The sequence below is a fragment of the Eretmochelys imbricata genome, chromosome 7, assembly GCF_965152235.1.
Source record: "Eretmochelys imbricata isolate rEreImb1 chromosome 7, rEreImb1.hap1, whole genome shotgun sequence".
In the NCBI taxonomy this organism is placed as follows: domain Eukaryota; kingdom Metazoa; phylum Chordata; order Testudines; family Cheloniidae; genus Eretmochelys; species Eretmochelys imbricata.
Genome location: NC_135578.1, coordinates 86078368 through 86097872, shown reverse-complemented (window position 1 = coordinate 86097872; position 19505 = coordinate 86078368). Strand labels below are relative to the sequence as shown.

The following is a 19505-nucleotide window of genomic DNA, read 5'->3' as shown; positions in this document are numbered from 1 at the left end:
CCCCCTGCCCTGAGCCCACTCCCACACTCTGCACCACATCCTGCATCCCAACCCTCTGCCCTGAGCCCCATGCTGCACCCTGCACCACTCCTGCACCCCAACTCCTTACCCATAGCCCCTTCCTGCATATCGCACCCCCTTCCACACCTCGCCCTCCCTCCTGCACCCCAACCCCCTGCCCCAGCCCTACATTCATGGTCCTGCATACCATTTCCCCACCCAGATGTGGCCCTCGGGCCAAAAAGTTTGCTCACCCCTGTGGTAGAGTAAAGCAAAATATGATTTACCCAATGAAATAATCTCATAAAAAACAAATAAGCAAGCAAGCCAAGTTTTACTTTGTTAACTAGAGGATTGTTGGATTGAAAAGGTCTCGCTCCCTGGCCAAATTTAGGTCTCCCAGGAAAACAATCAAAGAAAAAACTCAACCTAGTTATCCATATTTAGGCAGAAGTTGGAGAGTTGACTAAACAGGTTTTACATTTTCACTGATTCCTGAAAATTATCTTGGCTTTTTGGATTTACCATCTGCTTCTGAAGAGATTCAACTGTGATTTCCCCTTCTGGGTCATTATTGCTATTAAATTTGTTGTTTGGTGCAGGCTCCACTTTAATTGATTCAATATTGTCCCACTGAGCAAGTCTGCCTTGCTGTTTACTGTAAGACTCCTATTTTGTGATTACCTGTATCAGTGGCACTTGGCTCTCTGCTCAATGGAGATTAGCCATTAAGGGAGCTTCTGCTGTCCTACTGAAAGAGACAACAGTTGCCATATTATCTGTCATTTTCAGACAACTGCCAACAGAAATTAAGTCCTTCAATTTCAGGAGAGCCAGATGATTTCATTTGGAGGAATAGGGAGCACAAACACACCTGGTGGTATGTTAATGGACAAATTAAGATGAAGGTGGCATTCAAGTCATTGTATCTGAAAATCCCTCCCCTACTTCCTCCCACTCCATTGTCTGTTCTTGCTATATTCTTGCTCTCTCCTATAGTGACTCTGCCCACACAAACAAAAGAATTTATTCTATCTAGAACACTATCCATGCTCTACTTTTAGCTTGAGTAGTTGGAGATTAGTAACACATGCTTTTCCTTTTCAATTAGTGTTTCTTCCAAGGTTTCTCCCAAATAGCTTGCTCCCCCAAATCTTGGTCAATACCAGGATTTGTTAAGCAGATGAATCCTTTTCCTGGAGTTCTTAATTAAAACTGATTTCTGGCCACCACCCTAGTAGCAATGGAATTCCCTGAAAGAGCAACTCCATCCATGGTGGCATTACAAAGAAGTGATCTCCTTAGTTTAGTCCTCAAGCTTCTTTCACATGGGTTTATGAAAATAGACAGACAAACAAATCCTGCATGATGGAAGTTAATACTTTAAAGTTTTTCCTCAGATATCTGAAAGTTTCCATTCCCTGGATTTTCAAGGAAGAATTGAGGGTTTGGGTGGTGATGGCATCTCTCTATCAGGGTCTAGGAACTTGCCCAGCCGAGTTTATCCTTTATTTTATCATTCTTCAAAGACACCTGTATTCAGCCTCCTATTCTTGCTGGGAAATTACCACTTAGCCTGGATTATGTCCTTTGTAGCCATCCTGAAACTTCAGGGAAATATTTACATTTAGGTTTAGATGGCTCCTGCTGAGCCTCTTGTAACCAAAGAGTTGTGATTTTGTTTAACAGTCTCATAACATCAATTATCAAGTTACATTAATAAGTAAATATTGTTTTCACTTGTTGTTTACTGCAGTCAATTTGGTATCAACACACACAATCCCAAAACAGAAAATATTCTGGTGACCTCACTCGATTAGAAAAATCTTTAACTTTCAAGTCCAAAACATAGAAAGAGTTAAGGACACAAAAATCTCAGCAACAAGTATTCAATAATATTTCTTACTAATCTACAGATTTGACTATGGACTTCTTAAAAACACACACACACACACCAGTTTCTGGATTGTGCCATTTGAAAACACATAGACCAAACATTTCACTCCAAAAACCTTTTTTTTTATAAAACCCATATTATCTTTGGTGATCACTACAAAGCATGTATAAGAAAATAATCGGTGTGGTATGAACATGGTTATTCTCAAGTCATTTGGCAAACTGGTTGTATTCATCTTATTCTGCCAGAAAAGACTGATTATGCCACATAAATACAATCATATAACATTAATGCCTGCTTTGTAGGCATGCACACTACAAATTATGTCTTGTACTAACAATTAAAGACTCTACATAAATCCCTGTACACCTGCAAAGTGAATCTAAAATCTAAGCAGTTCAAACATTTAATATCTTATTTTTATTTATAATGTATATAGAAGAAAATGAATATTTATTAAGATGCAAATTAAAAATTTTCCTACAAACCCCAAAAATATTTTATAGTACTACAGGAAACTGGCCAACAGACTGAAAATATGGCACTAAGTGTGACGTTACACCCCATATTCTTCATAGAAATATTGTTATGATATGAATATGGCATAACTAAGATACATGACCCATCTTGCATAAAATGTAAGGTATCATTGGTTATGATTTGCTGAATGTGATTATCTAATTTGTATACATGTATCATTTCTGTATCTGAAGTTCAAAATATTGATTATGTAACAATTACAACTGTGCATGTACTTGGGGGAATGCCCCCCAGACAGTAGGCAATCAGCCTGAATGGGCCATTTAAGAAGGACAATAGAACTTTGAAGATACTAATCTCCCACCTTCCTGAGAAGCTTCCTGGGATGTTGCTTTGACACTGCAGCATCATGTGAGGATGTCAGCTGGTACGAAGTACCACCTTGGACACTGCTGGTATTTTTTCACTGGAAACAAAGGATTCCCGCTTTACGTAAATCCTATTTAAGGCTAGGAAGTGAGTCAATCAAGCTTCTTATTCTCCATTGCTTCCCCATCCAAGAAGGAAGACTGCTGAAAGAAACTGAAGAAACAAAGGAACTAAGCTGGGGAAAAGCAAGGGCCGAGTCTAGACTGAGACAGGGGTCTAGCCTGTGAAGAGAAATAAACTCTAAGCTGCAGAGTAAGCTGCCTAAAACAACATTTAGGGTGAGAAATTACTATTTGTAATGTGAATGAGGAGTACTTGTGGCACCTTAGAGACTAACAAATTTATCTGGGCATAAGCTTTTGTGTTTCTTTAGTGAATTAAGCTTAGGTTGCGTATTTTGTTTTATTTGCTCGGTAATCTGCTTTGTTCTGTTTGCTATCCCTTAGAATCACTTAAAATTTACCTTTTGTAGTTAATAAAAAACTTATTTTTTGTTTATTTCAAAACCCAGTTTGTGCAATTCATATCTTGGGGGCACAAAGCTGTGCATATTTCCCTCCACATTCAGGAAGGGGGCAATTTTTACGAGCTTATGCTGTACAGATCTCTCTGTGCAGCGCAAGACAATATAATTTTGGGTTTACGCTCCAGAGTGCGTACGCACAGGAAAGCTGGGCATTCCCCTAGCTCAGTCCTCCCACAGAGAGCTAATTGCAGTCTCTATGTGATTCTGCAGCTGGGTGTGTCACTACCTCTGTGTGTGCTGGACAGGGGCTGGAGATCCTGACACAGCAGCACACAGTTGGGGGGACCCATGGTGAGACAGGTGGGCTCGTGGGACCCCAACACAGCAGGTGGCGCCCTGGAAAAGGGGGAGCGGGGGGGGGTCCAACCTCTCACACTAGGAATAAATGGTTTATTTCAACATGGAAAAGGTTAATAGCAAGGTGTCCACTACAGGGTTTCTTGAACCTTCTCCTGAAAATTATGGTATTGGCCACTTTGAAAAACAGGATACTGGACTAGATGGACTACCAGTTTGATCCGATATGAAGATTTCCATGTTCTCTTGTCCAATTTGCTCCAACCTATGCATGTTAGGATTGGAGCAACTCGCTGAGGTAGAGAGAACAAGGTGAAGAGGAAGTCCTCCAGGGAAAACCCTAGAAACAGCAAAACCTTGGCAAGGAGACTTAAACATCAGCCTGTGTTTGTTACAATTATCTCAGGTACCAATAAAGCAAATCCAAGAAGGCAATAAATTTAGACTGTATATAAATTTCATCATGGTCCATTCAGAACAGACTGGGAATTTCACCCAGTTAGAAGGGAAGTTTTGCTCGTTTCTTTTAAATTAATGGATCTGGTTTGTTAATAGAGTGGAGAATGCAATTATTCTCTCAACAATGAGTCAAAACTGGAGGGATGGGCCATATATACTACATTTCTAAACATAGGATTTTGAGACATTATATAGAAAACTGGGGTGGAATAAGAAGCTGAAGTACACATAGTGGTTTTGCAATGAGAGAAAATAGGTGTGGTGGTGGTGGTTGGTTTTTCTTTTTTTGTTTGTTTTGCAAGTGTTATACGTGGAATTGTTGCCCATGGAACAGGTGCATGATCCCAAAGCCCTACCTGGCCCGTGCATTTGGTTTGGCTTAACACTGAAATCCTTGCTGATCTTAAACACAAAAAAGAGGCTTACAAGAAGTGGAAGATTGGACAAATGACCAGGGATGAGTATAAAAATATTGCTCGGGCATGTAGGAGTGAAATCAGGAAGGCTAAATCACACCTGGAGTTGCAGCTAGTGAGAGATGTTAAGAGTAACAAGAAGGGTTTCTTCAGGTATGTTGGCAACAAGAAGAAAGCCAAGGAAAGTGTGGGCCCCTTACTGAATGAAGGAGGCAATCTAGTGACAGAGGATGTGGAAAAAGCTAATGTACTCAATGCTTTTTTTGCCTCTGTCTTCACGAACAAGGTCAGCTCCCAGACTATGCACTGGGCAGCACAGCATGGGGAGGAGGTGGCCAGCCCTCTGTGAAGAAAGAAGTGGTTCGGGACTATTTAGAAAAGCTGGACGTGCACAAGTCCATGGGGCCGGATGCGTTGCATCTGAGAGTGCTAAAGGAATTGGCGGATGTGATTGCAGAGCCATTGGCCATTATCTTTGAAAACTCATGGCGATCCGGGGAAGTCCCGGAAGACTGGAAAAAGGCTAATGTAGTGCCAATCTTTAAAAAAAGGGAAGAAGGAGGATCCTGGGAACTACGGGCCAGTCAGCCTCACCTCAGTCCCCGAAAAAATCATGGAGCAGGTCCTCAAGGACCCAATTCTGAAGCACTTAGACAAGAGGAAAGTGCTCAGGAACAGTTAACATGGATTCACCAAGGGAAAGTCATGCCTGACTAATCTAATTGCCTTCTATGATGAGATAACTGATTCTGTGGATGAAGGGAAAGCATGTTGTTCCTTGACTTTAGCAAAGCTTTTGACACAGTCTCCCACAGTATTCTTGTCAGCAAGTTAAAGAAGTATGGGCTAGATGGATGCACTACAAGGTAGGTAGAAAGTTGGCTAGATTGTCGGGCTCAACCGCTAGTGATCAATGGCTCCATGTCTAGTTGGCAGCTGGTATCTAGCGGAGTGCCCCAAGGGTCAGTCGTGGGGCCGGTTTTGTTCAATATCTTCATAAATGATCTGGAGGATGGTGTGGATTGCACCCTCAGCAAGTTTGTGGATGACACTAAACTGGGAGGAGTGGTAGATACGCTGGAGGGTAGGGATAGAATACAGAGGGACCTAAACAAATTGGAGGATTGGGCCAAAAGAAATCTGATGAGGTTCAACAAGGACAAGTGCAGAGTCCTGCACTTAGGACGGAAGAATCCAATGCACCGCTACAGACTAGGGACCGAATGGCTAGGCAGCAGTTCTGCAGAGAAGGACCTATTGGTGACAGTGGATGAGAAGCTGGATATGAGTCAACAGGGTGCCCTTGTTGCCAAGAAGGCCAATGGCATTTTGGGATGTATAAGTAGGGGCATTGCCAGCAGATCGAGGGACGTGATTGTTTCCCTCTATTCGACACTGGTGAGGCCTCATCTGGAGTACTGTGTCCAGTTTTGGGCCCCATACTACAAGAAGGATGTGGAAAAATTGGAGAGAGTCCAGTGAAGGGCAACAAAAATGATTATGGGTCTGGAACACATGACTTATGAGGAGAGCCTGAGGGAACTGGGATTGTTTAGTCTACAGAAGAGAAGAATGTGGGGGGATTTGATAGCTGCTTTCAACTACCTGAAAGGTGGATCCAAAAAGAGGATGGATCTAGACTATTCTCAGTGATAGCAGACGACAGGACAAGGAGTAATGGTCTCAAGTTGCAGTGGGGGAGATTTAGGTTGGGTATTAGGAAAAACTTTTTCACTAGGAGGGTGGTGAAACACTTGAATGCGTTACCTAGGGAGGTGGTGGAATCCCCTTCCTTAGAAGTTTTTAAGATCAGGCTTGACAAAGCACTGGCTGGGATGATTTAGTTGGGGATTGGTCCTGCTCTGGGCAGGGGGTTGGACTAGATGACCTCCAGAGGTCCCTTCCAACTATGATATTCTAGGATACTATTATTCTATGACTCAGACAGCAGAAACTCTACTAACAGAAAGATCCAGGCAACACACAAATGTCCTGACAACTCTGCCAATGCAACAAACATTCAAACCTGCAACACCGGGAAAGCAGGATTTGAATCCTAGTCTCTATATTGTATATGGATGGTGCATTACTTACCACTTAAACCTTGACACTGCACTGTAACTTTTTCAGTCAGTGATGGGTAGGGAACATTAAGTGAATCAGACAACATTCTCCCTTCAATAAGACAGGCCACTTCCTTACTGAACAACTCTTACCTTGTTGTAGAACTCTTGTTCTCTGGGACCTCGAGGCGGTGGCTGCAATTGTTTCAAGACTGTGCCATCTGGATGCTGCAGTATGCCTAGAAAAACAAACAGTTCGTTTATAGTTTAATTCTAAAGAATGCAACCATCCGGTCTTTTAAAGCTAGCAAATATTAAACAAGAGGTAGCCCAACTGCTCAGTGTAAGCTATTCCTACTGTTCTTTACAAACAAGAGAGGAACCTAGCAAACACAGCCCCAATCACCGAACTCTTAGCAGGGATTAGGGAAAAGGAGAGCAGAAGAGAAGAGTTCTTGTAGAAAGTGTGTTAAGTTATAATTATTTTTATATGAAAATAATTGAAATCTTAACTCTACACAAGTAGGGATGGAAGACCTTTCTGCCGCTTTCCTTCCACCACTCCCACAAGTGATTTTATAGTATAGTACTGTGCTGGAAGGAAAAAGAGGCAGAAAGGTCTGGTCAGAAGAAGGTGGTCCAGTGAGAAGAACCTTGAGAAAAAGGGTCTGGAAGACTAGGGCAAAGTTGAGGTTGTACTCCCTTGACTTCACTAGTGCTGATGTGCTGACAGTAGTAATGCCTTATTTTTTTTCATTTCCTGTCTTATGAAGTTTTGTTAGGTATATTGTGTGTGTAGCAACTTTAACTGATACACTATGTAGTGTTCAGGCATTAATCCTAAAAAATGATTCTTTTAGAAAGTGATTTTTTTTTTTTTTTTTTAAACAGCATGCCAGGAGTACGGTCCTTTCGTGGACAAAATATTTCTGAAACAAAATAGTTTTATTGTTCCTGTGACTTTTACAGGAACCTACTGATCCCGTAGCTGTTCTGCACAGGAAAATCTGAAGACAATGTTTATTATGCATGTGGAATGCGACCAGATTGGGCCCTTTATGGCAGTACAAGAAGTATTTTCTCACTGTAATGAGAGTTTTAAGAACATGTTTGTTCCACTATCTATAAAGTTTTCACTAAAGGCATTCTAGCTTGTACAGTATATTTTACCATACCCTGATACTTGTAAGCATATCAGCTAAACCGTTTAAAAAAAAAAATTACAAACAAAAGCAGAAATTATATTTAATTATGGGACATTTTGATAACCATATAGGACTAATTAGAATGCACTGTTATATATTTGCTAATCAAAAGAGTTTTCAAATTTGTAAAGGAATTTTTGTTTTATGACAAAACATCAACATTTTGTACTAATTATTGTTATCCAACTGGCAGCGACGCTAAAAGATATGAATCCTGCAATCAGCATAATGTTGAAAACAGACAGACAATCTGATGAGTTATAAACAAACCCCTTTGCAAGTTCTATTTTAACCCTCTCACCTTTACTAATCAAAAAGAAATCTAACTTCATTTTTTCCATTCTCTGAATAGGTCTTTAACAAGTTAACACTTCTCAAATTTCTGACCCCTATGATTTCTGAGCTAAATCCCAAACACTTACTTTGTCACTAACACAAGAAAACAAGAGCACACTTTAGATCAAAGAGATTTGTTTAAGCAATACATACTGATGCATCATGCCAGAATGAATCATTCATAAATATAATTGTTTATCCCAGCTCCATCTAAAACTTTATGGAAAAATTTAAGGCTTTTGAGAGGAAAATATTTGATTTATAATTTCTACCTACTTAGGGGTTTTTTTGGTTCTCTTTTGCCAAGGAACATTACAGGACTGTGGCTTGACAAGTTAGTTAAAATACTGGTAAAAAAAAAAAAGCTACATCAGCAGTGTAAGAATCTCTCTTGAATTTGGTGTTCCAAACAAATTCCACAGCCCGCTAAAGGACAACAGTACTCCACCCACAGGACAAGAAGTCGAGGACCTGGTGAATCATTACCATTTTATACTGGCCTCAGCCATTGGCAAACTACCCCAGAAAACAGCTCCTTCCATCCCATTGCCCCACACAGATCTCCTTGGTTTTCTGACACCCTCTGTTGAATGGAGAGAGATGAGCAGAAACTTAAATGCAGAGGACAGAAAACAAAGACTGATTCAGACAGAGCAAAACAAAAATTCCTCAAAGCCTATCCTGAGGCTGTATTACAGGCCAAGAGAACCTTTCTATCAGCCTCCATTGAGGTTGCCAAATCCCACCCCAAGAAGCTATCCAAAGTGGTAAATCATTTAATTCTGTGGGCTGGTCAATACTAACATTCTAAGGCCTGGTCTACACTGGGGGGTGTATCGATCTAAGATACGCAATTTCAGCTATGAGAATAGCGTAGCTGAAGTCGACGTATCTTAGATAGACTTAGAATCACTTACTTCGCGTCCTCGCGGCATGGGATTGATGGCGGCCGCTCCCCCGTCGACTCCACTTCCGCCTCTCACCATGGTGGAGTTCCGGAGTGGACGGCAGAGCGATCGGGGATCGATTTATCGTGTCTACACTAGACGCGACACTAGATGTGATAAATCGATCCCCGATAGATCTATCACTACCAGCCAATCCGGCGGGTAACATAGACATGGCCCAGGTTGATCTAAGTTACGCCAGTAACTGAAGTCGACGTAACTTAGGTTGACTTACAGCAGTGTCTACACCCCACTATGTTGACGGGAGATGCTCTCCCATCGACACAGCTTCCACCTCTCAGGAAGGTGGAGTACAGAAGTCGATGGGAGAGCACTCTGCCACTGACTTAGCAGGTCCTCACCAGACCTGCTAAATCGACACTGCTGCATTGATCGCAACTGTGCCAATTTAGCTGGTAGTGTAGCCATGGCCTGAGTGTCTACAACTGCATCAAAGCACTATCATCCTACTTTACTGAAAAGATCATGCACATTCAGGATGCCTTCTCAAACAACATGGTTGGGGGATGCAGGCATAGTGGATCCAAACAGCCAACTTGCATTCCCTGAGTTCAACGTATTCACTCATCAAGTAGTTCCAGACACCTTAAAGGAGACCCAACCCAAGATATAAATCCAACCCAGGTCCTTCTTAGTTTGTGAAAGAGAGAAATGAACAAGCGCTACTCCTGACCAAAAGAGCCAGTGCCCCATTCAAAAAAAGGAAAACTTCCCTTTTTCTTTCAAAGAGTAAAGAAACCCACCCTAGATACTTCAATCTTAGCCAACAATCACCCACTGTCAAACCTGTCATTCCTGAGAAATCTAGCCAAAGGCCAACTACAAGCTCATCTAACTGAAGCCAACGTTTTGGGCCCAGAATACCAAAAAGGCTGTTTAAAGCTCCAGGAAAGAGACTGGCCAACAACTTTGCACCTCTTCTTCCTTCATATGGCTTAAAAACGTAAATATTAAAGTTTAGGTTGGCAATTCAATTGACTGCCTTAGGTGACGTGGAGTAGATGGCAGAGATAGCACCAGGATATGATCATTTGGAACACTGGTTCAAGTGTCCCATAGGCTGACGTCCGTTTCCACAGTCACAAATAGGATCATGGCTCAGCCTCCATGTATAGAGGAAGTAGACACATCTGCCACATGATATACATATGCAGTTCAAAGTGGACCATATTTTCCACGGGAGTGAAAAGCCACTGGGTTCCCCAGTTGGATCCTAGAGGAGATGTTTGTTCGGAATGTTCGTGTCCTCCCACCTTGCTCGTCATTAATCTTGGACAGCAAAATGCTGAGTCTTCAAGCTCTTGCACTCCAAGCCAAAAAGGTTTTCTGGGATTGAATTGGAAATCTCAGTATGTTATTTAAGACTTCATGTATTGGAAGACCCTTGTTCCCTCAAACATGATGAGACTCCAGAAGGATTCTCATGTTGCGACTAATTTGGGCTGGGTTGATGTGTACCAGTACAGGAAGCCATGGTTATGGAATTGATTACGCTGTGTCCATAGAGATCCACATGGTGATGTTGAGTGTTGACAAGTGATGTGTGAGCGCCATCAATCTGGACAGACGAGCAGTATTCTGTGGTAGAGCAGACAAGGGCTAGTGAAGAGGCCCAAAGAGCTTTTTGCATCCACTTCACCAATCATTCCTGACAGTTTCTAGAGGAGATTTACATGCATCCTTTACTTTGTCATGTGCGTTTTTCAGGTACTGGTGGTATGTGATAATTCAGTCAAATGGCACTCCAAGATCATTCAGGGTGGTATCATGTCTTATCTGCTGGCCACAGAAGTCCACATGCAATTTCATCCTAGCCTCTCAACTGTTTAGATGAAACGCTGACATTACAGTCTTAATGGGGTTTGGTTTTAGCTGCCAATATAAGAAATATTCTTCCATGCTTTTAAGGTTCTTGGTTAGGACTTGTTCTACAGTAGGTAAATCCTGTGCCTGTGTAGTCAGAGCAAAGACAGATTTCCATGATGTTATCTGGGGAAGGTCAGTGGTATACATATTAAACGAGATCGGTGCTAGCACTGAACCCTGTGATAGGCAATTGTTGAGAGTGCATACTCTGTTGACCTAGTCACCAAGGAAAGTGCAAAGCCTGCGATTGGTCAAAACTTCTTGGAAAAATTTTATCATGGGATAATTTATCCTGGGATAATTATCATGCGATAATTTTGCTGGCTTTCAGAAGACTGTTCACCCGTATGGTGGCACAGGCAGCAGATCAGTCTAAGAAACCTGCCCCAATCTTTGAGTTTTCGCTGGACTCTCACCTCAGTGTGTGTTTGTTAAGACTCATGATTGGTCAGTTCAGCTGTGGCCTGGTCAGAAACCTACTTGTTCATTAGATAACATTGCTTCTACAAGCAGCATTCACTCCTTTGGCACAATTAAACTCTTGAACAACAAGAGTAAATCTCATCACCGCAAGAGACAACCTTCTCAAGGGGTGGACCAAGACTGTGGCATGAATTCCCCCAGGAACTAAGAAGTACCACAAACCTTACCACTTTCCATTCTAAGGTCAAGGTGCATTTCTTTGACCTCGCTTCTCTAACATGAACATAGCAAGAAGTATATTTAACAAAACAGCTAGCAAAACATAACATCCACTCACTTCTCCCTTTGAGGAGAGGATGAAAGAAAGACCACCACACTCAGATATAATCATGAACACCCTGGTATAAAAACCTATATGGATTAGAATAGCATATAACAACAAGAACAAAACTACTCTCCTTTTTATAGGGTGACTGATATTATGTTATTTTTCAAAGCTATTCAATTCCTGGTAAGAGTTAAGCCAGACAAAAATAATTCTATTTTCATTTAGTGAAGAGTATGTTCAGGTTTCAGCAAGTTATGAACACACAAATGGAGAATCGGGGTTATGCCTGAAAAAGTTTCCATGCTATTTAACTCTACTATAACAAGAGCCAACAAATGCCCATAACAACAAAAATGAATAGGCAATGTAAGTTTTAAAAGGCTTAGTCATTTTTTCCTGCATATGTGTTATTTTGCTAAAATCAGCCTTCTGGCTTAGCTGATAGCAATGTTGCAAAGTAACAGTGTAAGAAATTAACTGAATCTCTCAGCTCAGTCATCTTACATATACTTAAATTAATTGTTTTGGCACATAGTCAAAATATATGGTTGGGCAGAAGACGGAAAAAGAAGGGAGAGACTCAGAGTGACTGCAGCTCACCAAGAGCTAGTACTGCCTGCATTAAACTGTCCTCATCACAAGGACAGGGCAGGACAATATTGTGCCTTTAAGGAGATTTCTACCCCTCCACTACTAAATTTTTGTTAATAGAGAACAGAAACTGAAGAGTGTCATTCTGATCAAAAAGAAAAATTCCACTTTGTGATGACAAGCTTCTTTCTATGATTTATTCATTCCTAACTTTTCAGATAAATTCTTCTATACAAAACAGAAGAAAGCATAGAGTGACAGTTATCAGAAGTACCAATATGCTGTTGGTTTAAAAAAAAAAAAAGTATCTAGAATAAGTTCTGACTCTGAAGTTTAGCCCTTCAAAGTTTGAGACATGGTAAACCAGGGGTGGGCAAATTACAGCGCGCGGGCTGGATCCGGCCTGTGAGGGCTTTAGATCTGGCCTGCGGGATTGCCCCCATGGTGCCACAGGCCCCGTGCCGTTCTCAGAAGCAGACAGCACCACGTCCCTGGGGCAGCTCCGTACATTGTCCTTGCCTCCAGGCACCGCCCCCCGCAGCTCCCATTGGCCAGGAACGGGGAACTGCGGCCAATGGGAGCTTCAGGGGAGGTACCTGGAGGTGTGGCAAGGGCAGCGCACAGAGCCCTGTGCCGGTCCCCCCATCAGGGGCCGCGCAGGGACATGGTTCTGGCCACTTCTCGGAGTGGCGCAGCATGGGGCCAGGACAGGCAGGCATTGAGCCTGCTCTGGCCCTAGTGCACACTACTGCCACCCCGGAGCCACTTTAGGTAAGCGGCACTGGGCCAGAGCCCAAACCCCTCCTGCACCCAGCCCCCCCCAACTCCCTGTCATAAGCCCTCTGCCTGCACCTCGCACCCCTCCTGCATCCCAACTCCCTGCCCTGAGCCCCCATCGCACCCCAACCCCCTGCCCTGAGCCCCCTCCTGCACTCCGCACCCCTCCTGCACCCCAACCCCCTTCCATGAGCCCCCTCATACATCCTGCCCCCTCCTCTGCCCCAATCCCTTGCCCCAAGCCCGTTCCTGCACACCACACCCCCTCCCGCACCCCAACCCCTTGCCACGCATACAATTTCCCCACCCAGATGTGGGCCTCAGCCCAAAAAGTTTGTCCACCCCTGTGGTACACAAACGAAAAAAGCTGGGTGGCCCCTGACATCTCAGTGGATGGTAGAATTCTTATTGCTACTAAAAATGGTGCCTTTCTGGGAATAATTACATTTGTTTGGGTTTCTTTGGTAAGTCTTGGAAATGGTTGCTTCTTCTATGGCTTTTTTTTTTTTTTTTAAAATAAGCCTGGTTTTATATTTTTCTGTAATTTCTATTTACACACGCAACTATATAGGGAATGGAGTTACTTATGTGGCCTATGCAACGTAGCAGGTGCTATAAATGAGGTAAAGAAGTCTTGGCAGTCGCTTAACAACAGTTTAAAATGTGTGCTAAGAGCTGAATATAGTTTTCTAGAGTCCTTAATTTTTGTCCTTTATTTAGATATTGGCATATGAATTATGTGCCCCTCTCTCTAAAGGCACAGCTACAAGGACATTCAGTCAAAAATTAGTTCACAGACTATAAGTTGGCTGCATCATTAGTAACAGGCTTTTTTTAAGCGGTATAAATTTAAGACTGAAATCAAGCTGTTTGCTAAGACTGGGTTTTGAACACATTCCACAATTATGAACTACCAGACACAAAGTGAATACGGGCCTCATAACTCACTAGGATCAACATAACACATCTTTGAAGAACAGCCCTTTTCTACATATATTTGTGTGTAGACATGGTGGAAAGCACACCCTCAGGTGAACATGGTACTCTACTGACAAATGTTTGAATTACTAACAATCTCAATGTTAAAGGCCACATACAGAACTTCAGTTAACCTAGAACTTACATTCTGCCACTGCATCATCAAGATTAGACAACATACAAAGCCAAGCAAATACTCCTCAAAATAAAACCCACGTAATACTGAATTAACAAAATGAAATGTGATGAATATTGAACTTTGAGGACAAACTGTTATACAAGTGTTTGGCTGGTTTGTTTTGGGGTTTTGTTTGTTTGTTCTTTTAAACAGCTACCTACCTCTGATATGTGACACTGGATTATGAAAAGTTTATTACTTGAAGAGCTTAGTACAATCATTCTTAAAAATACAGAACACTTCAAGTGTTAAAATCTACTAACAAATGGCAAGGGGAGGTCTAGTTAGTTTCCAGACCTAGCACTTTTCACAAGGACAAGATTCTTTCTCCTTCCCACCCACCTAAAACAAAACCACCACCACCACCAATTGAGAATCATATTAGTGTAGTTTGGGAGTATGTGGGTGGGACATTCTGTACCTTGGGGGAACACCCAGCACCCCCATGTTCATCCTTATAATATAATTGGGGGGGTATCTAATGCAAAGTTTGTCACGTCTTCAAAAGGCTCACGATGTACTAAGCACTGTTATGGTAATGTTACAGGTTGTAATTTTATGTGTACAGTTACGAGGCTTGAAAATGTGTCCTCAAAGCTTAAAGCAAGCCCAGGCAAAAACTCGCCAGAAGCAGAAGGGCAGTTCACACCTCATCAGGACATGTATGGGACAAACCCAGCTCAATGTCACAGGAACAAAGACACTGGCCTAGGCAACAACAAAGGATCTGTTAGACTCTCGAGTGAGTCACCCCCCTTCCTTTGGTCAGTTTGGGACTGTGATGAGGTAACGCTCACCTGACTCTGAAGGGGGAAGCGGGGGTGGCAAAGACAAGAGGGAAGAAAGAACATGATAAAAGGGAGAGACTTTCGCTCTTCCACTCTCTTCCACCTACACCTACAGACACCACACCAAGCGACTGAAGCACTGATCAAAGGGGAGAGCCTGGCTGAAGAGCAACCAGCCAGCGGTGAGAAGCATCTAAGTTTGTAAGGGCACTGAAAGTGTTAAGAGCAGCTTAGAGTGCTTTTTGCTTTTATTTCATTTGATCCAATCTGACTTGTTATGCTTTGACTTATAATCACTTAAAGTTTATCTTTGTCGTTAATAAATATGTTTGTTTATTCTACCTGAAGCAGTGTATTTGGTTTGAAGCGTGTCCCAGACTCCCCTTGGGATAACAAGCCTGATACATATCAATTTCTTTGTTAAACTGACGAACCCATATAAGCTTGCAGTGTCCAGCAGACATAACTGGACATTGCAAGACAGAGGTTCCTAGGGTTGTGTTTGGGACCTGAAATATTGGGTAGTGTCATTCGGTTGCACAATCCAAGGAGCAGCTTACATTCCTGTGCGTGAATAGCCCAGGAATGGGGGTACTCACAGCAGAGCACGGTAAGGCCGGCTCCCAGAGTCAAGGATTGGCATGACCTAGCAGATCACCGGTCCAGATAACACCGGAGGGGAACATCACAGTGGGTTTGGTTTAATTTAGTTTCACGCGCAATAAAGATCTACATCTCAATGCATTTATAAACAATTAGTAAAGAAGGTTGGCAGTCAAAAAGCTGACTTCCACCAATAGAAAACACAATGGAACTTTCTCACTCTGTGTGCACCTTTACGCATGCTCGGATGACCAAAACAAGAAAGTTACTTTATTCGGTTATTGCACAAATATTCTCACATTACATCCAATACGTACCCTTGATGGCATTATAAATAAACCAATTTTTCACATAAATAGTCTGAACATTTATTTTAGAAGACACCCCCTTTTGTTTATTTCTTCAGTAGAAAAAATAAGACATGATCCTTTGAAAGAAAAGGAGTAGTTGTGGCACCTTAGAGACTAACAAATTTATTAGAGCATAAGCTTTTGTGAGCTACAGCTCACTTCATCGGTTTCTTTTTACAGATACAGACTAACACGGCTGCTACTCTGAAACATGATCCTTTGAAAGAATCTCAAAGTACTTTACAAAGATGGACCAGGAACATAGCCCACTATCACTTCTGAAAATAGGGTGACAAATTCTTTTCCCACTTTGAAACTTGTCATCAGATTAGTCCCATCAATCTGTCATGAATAAGGGAGACCAACAGATGTCTACAAACATTCTTCAAACTACAATCTCCCTGGACTCCAACAAAGAGCTTGAGGACTACATTTTCATCCTGACTGATAGATCACTAATATGTTCCCTCTGATATCAACTAATCACTCATCCCCTTACACTCAAACAGAAATGCCAGATTTTTTATTTCCAGATGCTACTGAAAACAATCATCATACGTGCTGGATCGTGGAACATACCTTTTCTTACCATACAAAAGATTTTTAGCAGGGACAATTTCACATAGACTCACAAGGTCAATGTAATGCTCACTGCATTCATGGAAAAGACTTATGCTGAGAGGCAGCAAAATCAATATACAAATTAAATTTTATATTTACAGTCATAATGCCATTATAGTTGTTCATAACTTTGTGCTCACTAACAGATATGACTTGTCAACCACTCCCATCTATCATACAGCAAGTGTTCAAAAAAAAAAAAGACCACGCCCCCAATTTTCCCTTTAAACACACACACACGTCAGAAAACAGTTAGAAAATATTCTCTGTTCTTTACAAGGATGAACATTATTAATACTTGGCACTAATAAAAGCTAGGCTTCTCAATACTTTTGTGGACTTGGGCCTAAGTCTCTTTTTGGGGAAGCATTTCCTCTGAAAGAGGAAGGACAGATATTCAGAGGACAAGAAGAAGTTATGAGTATTTTAAACTGGAGTAGAACCATACCACATAATGTTGCAGTTGCTTATGTAATGTTATTTAGAAAGACCGTGGTTAAGATATTAGACACGGACTGTCTGTATTAGTGTGTCTGATGTGTAAGGTTTGTGGTCCAGATGTACATTTGTCTATCAAACATAAATTTGTGGGCTGCTTCTATATGTAGATGTGAGAGGAGAAAAAAAAAAACTTAATAGTTATCCAATTTCTCTCTAGTAGCTACTGTTTTTATATGCTTGCATATTTTGGGGGAGGGACCCTGCAGAAAACACACCAACAAACTTAACCTTGCTATGATGGACAAGGTATTTAACTGTATTATAGAGAGGCCCATTGCAGAGAAACAGATTTTATTTAAATGAAACCTACTTTTAAGTGGAGAGACAAAACATCTTCAGTTGGACTAGCAATTTCTCTGAATAGATTGGTTTCAGAGTCACAGCCGTGTTAGTCTGTATTCTCAAAAAGAAAAGGAGTACAATCCAATGAAATTAACTGTAGCTCATGAAAGCTTATGCTCAGATAAATTGGTTAGTCTCTAAGGTGCCACAAGTACTCCTTTTTCTGAATAGATTAATATCTAGTTTATGAGACAATTGACTGCATATATTTTTTTTGGTTCAACTAATATATTTTCCTAACCAGCAACCTAAAACTTCAATGCTGTAGTACTACACGTACTGTGGGAGGAAAGTATTCACCAAAAGTATCTCAGAAGCCAGAAGGACAATTAAAAAGAAGCTATCAGAATATTAGGGATCCATTAAGATGTACATCCATTCAAAAAAAAAAAATGGGCATTTCCTCTCAGTTAACAGCTAAAAAAAATTAATATATGGAAGGCTCTGCAGTCACTTGTATTTCCATTTAGATAATCATGTATGACTTACATTTCCCACAGACCCTTTTGTACCTACTGAGCTGGGTCTATTAATATTACCTCAGAGACAAGTTGTATTGCCTAACCCAGAAATATTCCCAACATATCACCAAAAGGGTGATTTGTTTAAAGACGCTTGTTTAAAGAAGCGTGATGAATGTGATTAAAACCTTGGTTGTTGAGATTTGACTATTCCCTCTTTTACTCAGAGTACGGGTACTCCTGCCCCCCCAAGATTTTTCCAAACGACAAAGATACTTTTTGCATGGTAACTAAACCTCTCTTTAGTCATTCACCATCATTATATTCAGCTACACCTCACTCTGATGTTTTCCTTATAACTCTTATTCAGTCATCCCAGTGAAACCTGTATTGGGAAAAAATCTCCAACACTCAAGCCCTTCACTCTAGAGGATCCCAATGCAATGGGGCTCCTGTAATTTTGTACAACCTCTAGTTAAGAACAATCTCTACTGAGAAACTGACATGTGTTGGTCCCTTGGGTGGTAATGCAGCTTTTACCCCTTTCACACAACTTCTTCCTTAGTAGGAATCCCTATATATGACTAGAAAATAGATCCATACCCCACACAGGGTTCACACACCCCAACAGGCAAAAGGGGAGCACAGAGACACCACACAGGGGAGGCTCAACTCATAGCAAAGCAAAGAACAGCAGATCCACTCCCGCACCCCCAAAGGAAATTAAAAGGAGGATTAAACGTAATGGGGCGCGGGAGGGATGGGCACGACCCAGTCAAAACACGGGACCCAAGTTCAAATCACACCGGGGACGGCGTAGAAGAGAAGACAAGACCCCACCTTCCAACGTGAGAAGAAGGAAGCCAGCCAGAGCCCGGTGTGTTCCCCTCACCCCAGGCTCAGCTTCCCGACTAGGTAGGGGCGGGCTCCACGCCCTGCTCGCTGCCCTCGGCCGCACTCACCCCCTTTATCCTTGCCGTACATGTGCCCGGCCACTTGGTGGGAGAGCGGGACGCAGCCGTTCAGCAACCCCCGCCTGCCCCCGCCTACCGCGACTGAGGCGCTGGACGGTTCGCGCGCGGAGCCCCGCAGCGGCTCGGCCTCTTCCCCGTCCCCAGCGCGGCGCTGCCCGCTCTCCGGGCGCCCCGTAGGCTGAGGCGGCGCTCGGCGCGGGGGCTCGGTTGCCATGTCACGGGGGGAGAGCGCGGGCTCCGGGTCTGCGCCCTGCGGGCTTCACCAGCTGCCGGCTGCCCAGGGAGGAGTGGGGCGGGCCCGCGACCCCATCGCCCCGCGCACCGCTCGGGAGCCGAGCTCCCTCCCTCCGCGCTCGGAGAGCGACTGGCGGCGGCAGCACCGCGATACTTCCCCGCTCCGGCCGGGCTCCTCCTCCGCCAGCGCCCCCGCTCGGCGCTGGCCCGGCCCCCTGCGTGCAGGAACTGGCCGGGGCCCGTGGCGGCGAGCGTTAAGCCAAGGTCCGGGGCAGGGCGTGGCGGCCGGGGCCCGCAGTCGCTTCGCGTTGCCTGTCCCGAGGCCGCAGGGGCCCCACGCGTTGAACCGTACGGACGAAACGCAGCCTGCTGCAGCCCTTCTCCAAGGGGGGCATTTTCTGCCGGCTCCCTTGC

The 19505-nt window shown here is 43.0% G+C and overlaps 1 protein-coding gene across 2 annotated transcripts in view; it reads right to left on the bottom strand.

Annotated features, from left to right (window-relative positions):
• The window catches only part of IPMK (inositol polyphosphate multikinase), an 81364-nt gene extending 62129 nt beyond the window's left edge, over positions 1–19235 (bottom strand). For both annotated transcript variants that reach the window (XM_077822162.1, XM_077822163.1), the window contains exons 1-2: positions 18846–19235; positions 6721–6806 (exon numbers count right to left, since the gene is read on the bottom strand). In XM_077822162.1, the coding sequence (XP_077678288.1) occupies positions 6721–6806; positions 18846–19071 (312 nt within the window). In that variant the 5' untranslated portion in view covers positions 19072–19235. The remainder of the gene's footprint in view (positions 1–6720; positions 6807–18845) is intronic.
• Between the last annotated feature and the right edge of the window lie 270 nt (positions 19236–19505).